Source organism: Cyprinodon tularosa, unplaced genomic scaffold (genome assembly GCF_016077235.1).
Source record: "Cyprinodon tularosa strain WSP-4 unplaced genomic scaffold, ASM1607723v1 ctg37, whole genome shotgun sequence".
In the NCBI taxonomy this organism is placed as follows: Eukaryota; Metazoa; Chordata; class Actinopteri; order Cyprinodontiformes; family Cyprinodontidae; genus Cyprinodon; species Cyprinodon tularosa.
In genome coordinates, this window is record NW_024039085.1 from 1,920,601 (window position 1) to 1,930,390 (window position 9,790).

At 37.9% G+C, this 9,790-nt stretch overlaps 2 protein-coding genes across 2 annotated transcripts; one reads left to right on the forward strand and one right to left on the reverse strand.

The window, feature by feature from the left end:
• Positions 1-683: 683 nt before the first annotated feature.
• Positions 684-2,442, forward strand: msx3 (muscle segment homeobox 3). Its single transcript, XM_038296343.1, has 2 exons — positions 684-1,200; positions 1,948-2,442. Exons 1-2 carry the CDS (start codon positions 852-854, stop codon positions 2,340-2,342), a joined length of 744 nt encoding a protein of 247 aa, XP_038152271.1. The 5' UTR covers positions 684-851; the 3' UTR covers positions 2,343-2,442.
• Positions 2,443-3,836: 1,394 nt separating this feature from the next.
• znf511 (zinc finger protein 511) lies at positions 3,837-8,098 on the reverse strand. Its single transcript, XM_038296338.1, has 6 exons — positions 7,817-8,098; positions 7,653-7,726; positions 6,408-6,609; positions 6,188-6,312; positions 4,362-4,586; positions 3,837-4,156 (listed from the first exon to the last, which is right to left on the reverse strand). The coding sequence occupies exons 1-6, from the start codon at positions 8,006-8,008 to the stop codon at positions 4,084-4,086; spliced, it is 891 nt and encodes a 296-aa protein (XP_038152266.1). The 5' UTR covers positions 8,009-8,098; the 3' UTR covers positions 3,837-4,083.
• Between the last annotated feature and the right edge of the window lie 1,692 nt (positions 8,099-9,790).

A 9,790-nucleotide genomic window follows, 5' to 3' on the forward strand; every position in this document is an offset into this window, starting at 1 on the left:
TTAGATCACCAGATGAGTAAAACATGTTACCGTGAGCGAAATCAATATAAAATTTGCTTTAATTAGTTATTTCCGTGGGCTTTGAAGTGACTTCATACAAGTTGACATTCTAAAAAGTAATCTCTGTGATAGAGCCATTTTGTATTTTATTACTAAAAATCATGCTTACACTCAGACGTTGAATCAGCTGAATTTATTTTAAAAATTGGTAGTTTTCCCATTTCTATACAGTTAAGGGTAAACTTAATTCCCTTTCAAATAAAATTGACATAAAATAGTCTAATTATAGGGGTTTAAGTTTGGACTCCTTTCATCGTAAAATAAAAAGATCTGTACAATCATGTTATACTGTAAATGCTTTTGTGCGTTAATAACTTCAAGAAGTAACCTTGTTTCCACACTTTTTTGAATAAGTTGACCATTGAATACTTACATTTTAGACCACAAAACAACTGCTTTCCTAATAGTTCAGGTTCAGTCACAGCGCTGAGTTATTAGGTGTCTCATAAATCATGGAAAGTTTGCACAATCTTTGAGAATTAGTGACCTGCCACTGGTTACAGGTTTTACATCTGTCAGAAGCTATAAACAGTAAATCAACCTCAGCTCTAATGTGTGTGTTCTGGCCTATGAGAGCTTGATCAGCAAAGTCACGTGCAAGATGTTTAAAGTCTGATACGCTCGCGGCAAGATGAGAAAAGAAACTTCTGCTCTTCACTGCAGAAGACAGAAAACGTTTAGTTTATCAGCGGGTGCGCAGCATCAGAGAAACTTTAGGGATGACAGTAACCAGCAAGTGAACACAAGCCAACCTTAACGGCAGCGGGAAGAGAGGAGAAGAAAGGGCTTGCATGGCACCGAGGTCGTGCGTAATGAATCCTTCGCAAGGATCCCCGGCCTTGGATACATTGCCTCAGGATAAACCCGCTGGTGGAGCTGGAGCCGGGAAGCTGGACATGGCACCTTGTAGAAGTTTTAAAAGCAAAAGTGTAGAGCTGCCTTTCAGTGTGGAATCCTTAATATCGGACAGGAGCTCTCCGGGCAGCAGCCTTCAGTCATCCGAGCTTGGATCAGGCTGCGTTCGCACGGAGGGGAGCGAGTGTGCGTCACCAAGAGGGGTCTGTGGATCCAAACTGGAGGCTGTGGGCCCCAGCGAGAAAGAGAGCACCTGGCCTCATGGTACCTATTCTCCTCATTTAAGTGAGTTGGAAATATTCTATTATTATTGCTATTTCAAACTTAAATGTTGGCTATAGATGCTTAGATTCAACAGGTGGATGGAATATAAGAGTTTAAAACTTATTTGTATACATTGTATATCATGAGTTGTTATCCTTTTAATTATTATATATATAATTTCGAAATAAGCCGTATAGCTATCAGAAGTGTTTTTACTTGTTTTTATGTTTTTATTTGGAAGCTTCTGGTTAATGTTCTATAGCATATAAGTATAGTTTGGATTATTCTCTATTTGAGTCAAGCTCACATTTTAAGTCCATTAGGACCCAATCCATGCCTCTCCAACCTACACAGTGTTGCTTTCCACCTGTTGGCTGGTCATTAGCTGCTAAATTAGGATTTAAAATCAACTGAAAAAATGTGAATGTAGATTTTTTTTTTTTCAAATTATAAAAAAGAAATGAAAGTTAATTCACATGGGTGTTAAGTTTTGAGAGAAATACAAAATGTTATCGTTTGTACATAAAAAACAGGCCCATATAGGAGCAGAGGAAAAAAGAGTTAGTGGACTTGATGCGAGACGCTCTGAAACAAAACTGATTTGGATGAGTCTCTTCAATAAGGCCTTTTACAATCTATCAGCTGCAAACAATGAACACAACAGGGTCAAATACATGAGAATAGATAATTAAATTAAATTAGATTGGATATTTCATCTTCTCAATTGACACAAAAAAATCGAGTTTTATCTTATTAATCTGCTTTCAGGAATCCCCAGCCCAAATACATGCAACCTGAGGAAACACAAGAACAACAGGAAACCCAGGACCCCATTCACAACCTCCCAGCTGCTCTCTCTGGAGAGGAAGTTCCGTCAGAAACAGTACCTGTCCATCGCTGAGAGGGCAGAGTTCTCCAGCTCCCTGAACCTTACAGAGACCCAGGTCAAGATCTGGTTTCAGAACCGCAGAGCCAAAGCCAAAAGACTGCAGGAGGCAGAGCTGGAGAAGTTAAAGCTGACCGCAAAGCCGCTGCTGCCGGCCTTCGCCTTCCCCTTCCCGCTGAGCGCACCTCTGGGTGCTGCGCCTCTGTATGGAGGCCGCTCCGTCTTCCCTGTGCCCGGACTACTCAGCAGGCCTTACGGGATGTACTACCTGTCCTAAATAACTCCTCTCAGGACCATTCACTGGGAGCTCCTTTGAAATTATTTTTAAGGAAAAAAAAATGTTAAAAAAGTATCCATCCAAAAAAAAAAAAAAAAAATTCATCATAAATATAACGATTTTTTGGGCCTTTTATTGATGTTACACAATTTTTTTTTTTTTTTACAAAAACGAACTTCTTTATTTCTGTAGAATTAAATAAAATAAAGTTTCGTGGGTAAAATCACGGATCTCCTTTAAATAAATGTAATAAACTAAACAGATGATCAGATGATGCTGATTGTAAGGGTTAGTTTTACTAATCACTTTATTCTGATAGATGAATTTTTTAAAGGACAACCTCCTCTGAGATTAGGATCCAGAATCATAAGGATGTTTGCTGTTACAGAGCTTTAGCAAAAACTTGTTTGTAACACAGCTTTATAAGCCATTTCTGAGGATTATATATTTTTTATATATATTGCTAAAAAAAAAATATAGAAAAACTTCCCTAAAACAGTATCTCCATGAGTAGATTTAAAATACTTGCCCTTAATGAACTGCTAAACCATAACCAATATATATTATTTTAAAAAATATATATTTTCCAAGTTTAATAAAAAAAAGAGTTGTCTTAGAATTATTTATAGTTAAAATGAACTGGAAACAAATATAATAACAACATCCAAATCTTTGAGTTAGTAATACCTTCTCTCTACCATTACTGTAATTTTTAGCTATTTACAGAGGTCCTCTCTCAGATTAAAACAGGATGCTGACTGGGACATTAAAAAACAATATAATTCTAGTCAGACGAGACATTTCTTTTAGGGGCATGAATAACTGGTCTTATCTGAATATGAAGATTAATCCAAGGTTTGGATTTCCATGGCATGGTTACGCAAAAGAAACAGTTTTAAGGAAACAAAATATGCTCGCTGTGTGTATTTGAGTTAAAGACATCACAAGATGAACAAGTATGAAGCTGAGCAAATAGTATTAATACAGTTTATCACAGATGATGGACTTTCTTTGCTACTCAACCAGACTTTGTTCCATCTGAATGCAAAGCAATCTGTTCACTTTCTTTTTTACCATCCAGTAAAGGGCAATGGAAAGACTAGATTTTTATATAATGATTCAGAAAAAAATATGTTGGCAAGCCAAAAATCTGGTTATGCTTTTCTTATCGGACATCAAAATTAAGTTTGACTTATTTTACAAACAAGTCCATCTGTTAGCTTTAACTGCTTTTATTAGCACCACTTTTCCTGTGTTTTAAAGCAAAGAATTTGGTGTGACCTCATACAATAGGGAGTTACGAGATCTTCAGAGGTAAGATTGCAATCCATAAATCCGTTACTTTCTTATTAAGCAATACAAATAAAACCATACATTATTCTAATGTTTTATTTTCATTTGTTATGAAAAGTTATTAAAACTATCCTTTTTAGTTGCCTCTACCAACCTCACTTTAATGATTATTAATGTACAGAGTATATTAAATCCAAAGACTTAAAACACATCCTGTATTCAACTTTATTATACAAAACATAAAGGAACCTGACATTTTCTCCCAAAATTCTAAACCAGGGTTCTGAACTTTGCTTTTCAAACTCCAGCAATATGAAGGGACTTTCCTTTCTCCTCAAAAAGTTAAAACAAAAACTTTTACTTGAACTTATCAATTAAAAGATAAAATGTATGAAAATGTGAATTTTCAACAGTATAAGACGGAAACAAAGGGTTGAGTTGTTGTTCTTCATTTCCTTTTGCCCCTCTGGCCTCTGAAGCCTCGGACTGAGCCGTGACCGAAGCACACCGTTTTAGGCACTCTGTGAAAAACACAGAATAAACACTTTAAATTCTACCACAAGATGTTTAGATGAAAATCAGCTGTAAAATCTCCACACAACTGCCTTTAATCCAACTTAACTAGATGCAGACCAAATATTTATCTTTAGAGGACTGAAGCTAATCTTCTAAACTCTACTTAATGCCATTTAGGAATTAAAAAAGGTTTGTTTAGAGAAGACCAACCTGTAGGAGTATTTTGGTTTCAGTGGTTCTGTCTTTGTTTCTGAGGTCTGAGCTGAAGCTGAAAACTCGTCCTCACTGCTCGCTTGTATCTCCATGGACTCGTCCTGCCTAAGCCGGTTGGACTGAACGTCACAGATAACCTCGCAAACACCCTCCGACTTACAAACATCGTCTGCTGCCTCCATGGCGGTGTCATTCCTCTGCTCTCTTCTTGGTTCTTTGGTTCTGAAAACAGAAAAAAATTATAATTTTAATAATAAGCCCACTTACTTTAATGAAGTTAAGAGGAAAATCTTTGTAGATCTTAATTTAAATCTAGAGTAGTGTCATTGTCTTTTAATTTACATTTGGGATCAATAAAGTATTTTGAAACAAGTTGAATTGAAACAAGAAGAGTGTAACAGAGTAAAAGTTTTATCATGCACAGCAAGAGGAGAACTTAATGACATGTTAAATGGCTGCTAAACGAGGAAGAAGCCATCACTAAAGAAAAAAAGATTAATTAGAGTTTGAAAATTGAACTAAGATTAAAAAAAAAACAACAACCTTATTTTTGGTAGAAGCATCTTTTGATGAAACTAATATTTAAGTGTCTAACTGTAATACCCATTATCATATTGGGAGGAAAAAAGGAGAAATTGTGCCTTTAACAAATCCAACCCCAACTGTGAAGTAAAGGATTGGCAGCATCATGCTATGGGGGTCTTCTTAGACAACTTTTATTGTCAATTTGGGTATATAGAGCATATACACAGAGTGTATACAAAACAAATTCGTTTAGTACAGCTTTTCAGACAGTAAATTAACATTTCCATTTAATTAAGTGCAGCAGTGATCAAATATAAACAGTGTGTGAAAAACAACATGGTGCAAAAAATGCAATGATATGAAAGTTCAGAGCATTAATATATATGGTGCACATAATTCTGTAAGAGGGACCGCTGCATTACTTAAAATAGTTAGCATCATGAGGAAAAAAATGGCTGGAGTGGCCATTAATTGTACTCAAGTAAGAATACCTTTACTTTAGGTAGAAGTAAAAAAAATAATAATAATCAGAGATGGACAAGAAGCTGAGTGCATGGAGCTGGTGAACTGCTTTGTGACATGATTTGGAAACAATCATCTGAACTGTGAAGTTGTCTATAAGAAAAGACAGAGCAGACTGTACTTCCTAAAGAAGCTTAGGTCCTTCACTGTTACGGTACTATCTTCTATAAGTCTGTGGTGGAGAGTGTGAACTCTTCTGCCATCATCTAAGGGGAAACAGCATGGGATCAAATAACTTTAAAAAGTTCAACAAGCAGATAAAGAAGGCCGGCTCTGTTTTAGGAACTCCTCTAGAACTTCTGGAGGTGATGAAGGATTCCTCATGAAGTAAAGAACATTACAAACAAAAGTGAGTATCCTCTTCATCAGACTGCTGAACAAAAGAAGAGTGTCTTCAGTCAGAGGCTACTCCAGATCTGGTGCCAGATAGGCCAATACAGAAGCTCCTTCCTCCCTACAGCTATTAACATCTGCAACAAGACCTGATTTTACTCCAGGAAATGTATAGGCAGAGGTTAAAAGGTGCTTGTATGCAAGGCTTGTAGGATTCTTTACTTGGTTAGACCTGTTCTGTTAAGATGAACAGGGGCAAAATCCTCCAAACTTTTTTAAGAAGCTTGTGGAAAAAAATAAAGAAAATATAGTATAAAATGTAATTTCATTTCTGAAATTTTAGGAAAATTCTACAAAACTCAAATTTATCTTGCAGAAGACTACTATGAGTACCAAAAGTATAGTGCCATCTAGTGGATAGATTCAAGCATGTACAGCCTTACCCTTTTTCCTTTCTGTTTTTGTCGAATCTGAAGTCTGGGGGATATTTGTGAACTCTTATCAGGTGGTCCTTCCTTTGCTGACTTGTCTTAAACTTCTGTCCACATCCCTCTACTAGGCACAGATACTGAAAGGCACCGATATTCAAAGGAAAAGTTCAATTAAATCAGGTACACAATCAATCACTTCTAAATGAGTTAAGAGTGTGAGTGCAAGGCTTACCATGTCTTGTTTTTGGGCGAGGATGGTGAAAAGGGAGTCGTGCCACTCCTGAATGTGAATGTCCAGGAGCCGGGCACTCGGCAGGGAGCGGCGACAGGAGCAGCACACATGTCTGTGCAGGGAGTTGTAGTGGTGCTCATACTCGTCCAGCGTGCTGAAGACGACTCTACAGCCAGAGATGTGACAGGCAAACTCTGACACACTGTGGAGGAGAGAAGAAACAAGCTAGTCAACATCAAGACTTGCTGGGTTTTTTTATTTGTTTATTAAATCTGTCAAACCCGAAAACACTTGGATGGACCATCATGTCCAGATTTTCTTCTAATTTCTTCTTTTTTTATTAGATTTAAATCTATCATTTAAAGAACTTGCAGCAATTCTTAATTGTCATTCATTTTTACATTTAATTCTCAGATTAAAAAAATTTGTAGAAAAAAAAGATTGTTTGTGTTGCGATCCAGAAAAAACTGTTTTAATAGAAATAAACTGTCCCAGACCAGCAGGTCATACTACAAAAAAAAAAAAATATTAATTAAAAAATCATATCAGCCAGAAAAGAAAAAAAAACAAACCAGTACATTTCCACTTTCTAATCTCTGATTTTCCTCCAGTATAATGATAACTTAACTGAGGAAACAAATTTAACATACAGTATTAAAAAGAGTAACCACAGTTAACCCAGTTAGAGATTCAGAAAAGCAGTACAGTGTTAGGAGGATATATATATATATATATTTTTTTTTTATTATTTTATTTTATTTTTTTTTTAATGAACACTATTGATTCCATTTTCTCATTCACCAGTCTCTAATTAAGTTCTGGAGTTTTTACAGTCCCTGACATTTGACACCGAATGGAAGAGTCTAGCGTCATACCTGCCTGCTGCCATCTCAGACCAAGCTCTGCACTGGTGGCAACACTGTGCATTGGCTTCACTTGTTTTCCTTACTTGTGTGACTTGAGGTTTTTGGTGATTTGGCAAATTGTTGTCTTGGGTGTAAACTTTATAGCAGAAATATATTTACCTGTGAAGGGTTTTTTTTTATGCAACGCAATGATAACAGCATTTATTTCCTAAGAAGTGACCAAGATTGACAAAGGCACCGTTTCAAACATTACCCTACGGTTCAATGCTAACTACCACCTGAAGAGCTAAAGCAGTGCAATTTGTAGATCGCAAGGTTTCCATCAGTCTCAGAGGATCAGGCCACAGCTGTCCATTCCAGATGTTTGGCTGTAACTTACCTGGGCGCTGACTGCTCTTCTGGTTCTGAGATGAAGAGGTCCTGTAGATACAGGTGTCTAAGAACATCTCCCTCCTGTCAACAAAGCTTTTCGTTACAGTCTGTTTCTAATCTTTCTATGAAGGTTTTGTCGTTAGGTAGAGCCCTATTCGTAGTTTTTGTTACCTCGAACAGCTCATGGTCTCTGTGGAGACGGAGGAGCTGCGGACTAAAGGTGAACGGGTTTCCTTCCTCAGTCTGCCTCATCCTCTCCTCCTGCTGCTGCGTCGGTTCCTTAAATCCATGGCCTTCGCTTATATTCTGAGTTTGACCACCTCCCATCATCATGAAGTGAACCGAGTCCTGCTGAAACATCATGCACAGAAGTCTTCAGGACATCCTCGCAGAATTAGGCTGTCCGTTAAGGTTTTTTTGGTTTGTTTTGGTTCTAATTTGGCGCGGAGTTATTACGTCACTAATCGAGTTCCCAGCTCGAGAGAAATATGCCGCTTGCTTTTTGTATTGGCTGTGTTGTTGTTTTTTTTATCTTGTACTTCTTTTATGCTTTAATGTATCAGTTTTCTATTGTTTTCAAAGTCCTAAATAAAATAAAATAAAAATTAAAGCGCATTTTTTTTATAAAAATAAATTGCCGCTTTGTCGCCACCTGCTGGTCAAAGTAAAAGACGTCTTGCACAAAACGTGCCAGAAACTAGAAACAAGTCAGTTTGTAAGTAATAATTATAAGTATGAACATAACTACTGCTTGATTAAGAAATGGAACATATAGCTTTTGTGTGTAACTCTTTGTGGTATTTCTGTCCTTTACAACACATTGCTAAACAAAAACCATTCAGCAATAAAAGAAAAATGTATAGTAAGTGGGTAACAATTTATTTTTTCTAAATGAAAAATCCAATTACATCACAGCGCATAACATAGACACACAAGGGAGAATTAACGATGCCTTCATTATGTTTTTAAACTATGGGATTAAGCCAGAGTACCTGAAGAGAAACCTCACATGTACAAGGAGAACATGCAAACTCTATGTAGAAAGACCCAAGGATGGAAATCTAACCCACAACCTTCTTACTGTAAGTCAACAGTGCTACACACTGCACCATTATGTACAATGTAATAAAAAAAAGTGCAGAATGAGAGAAAACAATCTTGTTCTTTAATTCTCTATTAACACTTGGTTTGTGAGTGTCCTGGGGGCTTTTGTTTGATGTCATGAATGCACGGGCCAATTAGCATTTTGAAATTTTTGTTTGAAAGGACAGTGCCCATGTTTAATAGGACTCTGACACCTGGAGGGATGTGACCGGGAAGAATGGACCCCCAGCTCTCAACCTGGGTGGCGTTTTATTATTACACTTCTGTGCAAGTCACGGATTGTACATAATCAACACCATGTTCAAACATAAGTATGTGCATCAGTGTACCTCACACTTTACGCCAGAGGTTGATTTTGTAGTGGTATCTTTTGACCTTTGGCTGCAGATCTTGGACTGCAGCCGAAGGTCAAAAAGGAGGGGCTGTTCACCAACTATTACCTGGTGGTTGGCGAGTAGTGAGGGCCTGCTGGGAACATCTGATTGAGCCCTTACTCAAGGACGTCTTCAAGTCCCACCTCTGGGACTTGATTCCTCTGCCAGATTCCGGGAGAAGCTGGAGGCATGAAGTCTATGCGTCCATTGTTGATGTTGCAGCCCGTAGCTGTGGCTGTAAAGTTTGTAGTGCCTGCCATGGCGGCAATCCCTAAACTCTGTGGTGGACACTGGCAGTAAGGGATGCTGTCAATGCTGAATAAGGTAATCGTGGGGCCACGCTTGTCGCTGCCCGGGTGATTGCAGAGGCAAAAAGTTGCGCCTTGGAGGAGTTTTGAGAGGCCATGGAGAGAGACTATAAGTTGGCCTTAAATAGATTCTGGCAAAGCATCCGGCACCTCTGGAGGGGGAAGCAGTTCTTTGCTAACATGGTTTTCAGTGTGAGTGGGGAGCTGGTGACGCTGAAAAAAGACAAAGTTGGGTGGTGGAAAGAATACTTTGAGGATCTCCTCAATGTGGATGACACACCCTCCGTGGTTGTGTGGTTGAAGAAGAACCGGGGTGCTCAGAGCCGATTTGTTCATCACTCAGGCTGAAGTCACCAAAG

Bases quoted from the DNA above. Each gene is read 5' to 3' on its own strand.
- msx3 (XM_038296343.1), top strand. From the start codon at position 852: ATGGCACCGAGGTCGTGCGTAATGAATCCTTCGCAAGGATCCCCGGCC. The intron at 1,201-1,947 runs GTGAGTTGGAAA...ATCTGCTTTCAG, and splicing joins TACCTATTCTCCTCATTTAA to GAATCCCCAGCCCAAATACA.
- znf511 (XM_038296338.1), bottom strand. From the start codon at position 8,008: ATGATGTTTCAGCAGGACTCGGTTCACTTCATGATGATGGGAGGTGGT. The intron at 6,610-7,652 runs GTAAGTTACAGC...TCTCCTCCACAG, and splicing joins GAAGAGCAGTCAGCGCCCAG to TGTGTCAGAGTTTGCCTGTC. The intron at 4,157-4,361 runs GTTGGTCTTCTC...TGTTTTTCACAG, and splicing joins AAACCAAAATACTCCTACAG to AGTGCCTAAAACGGTGTGCT.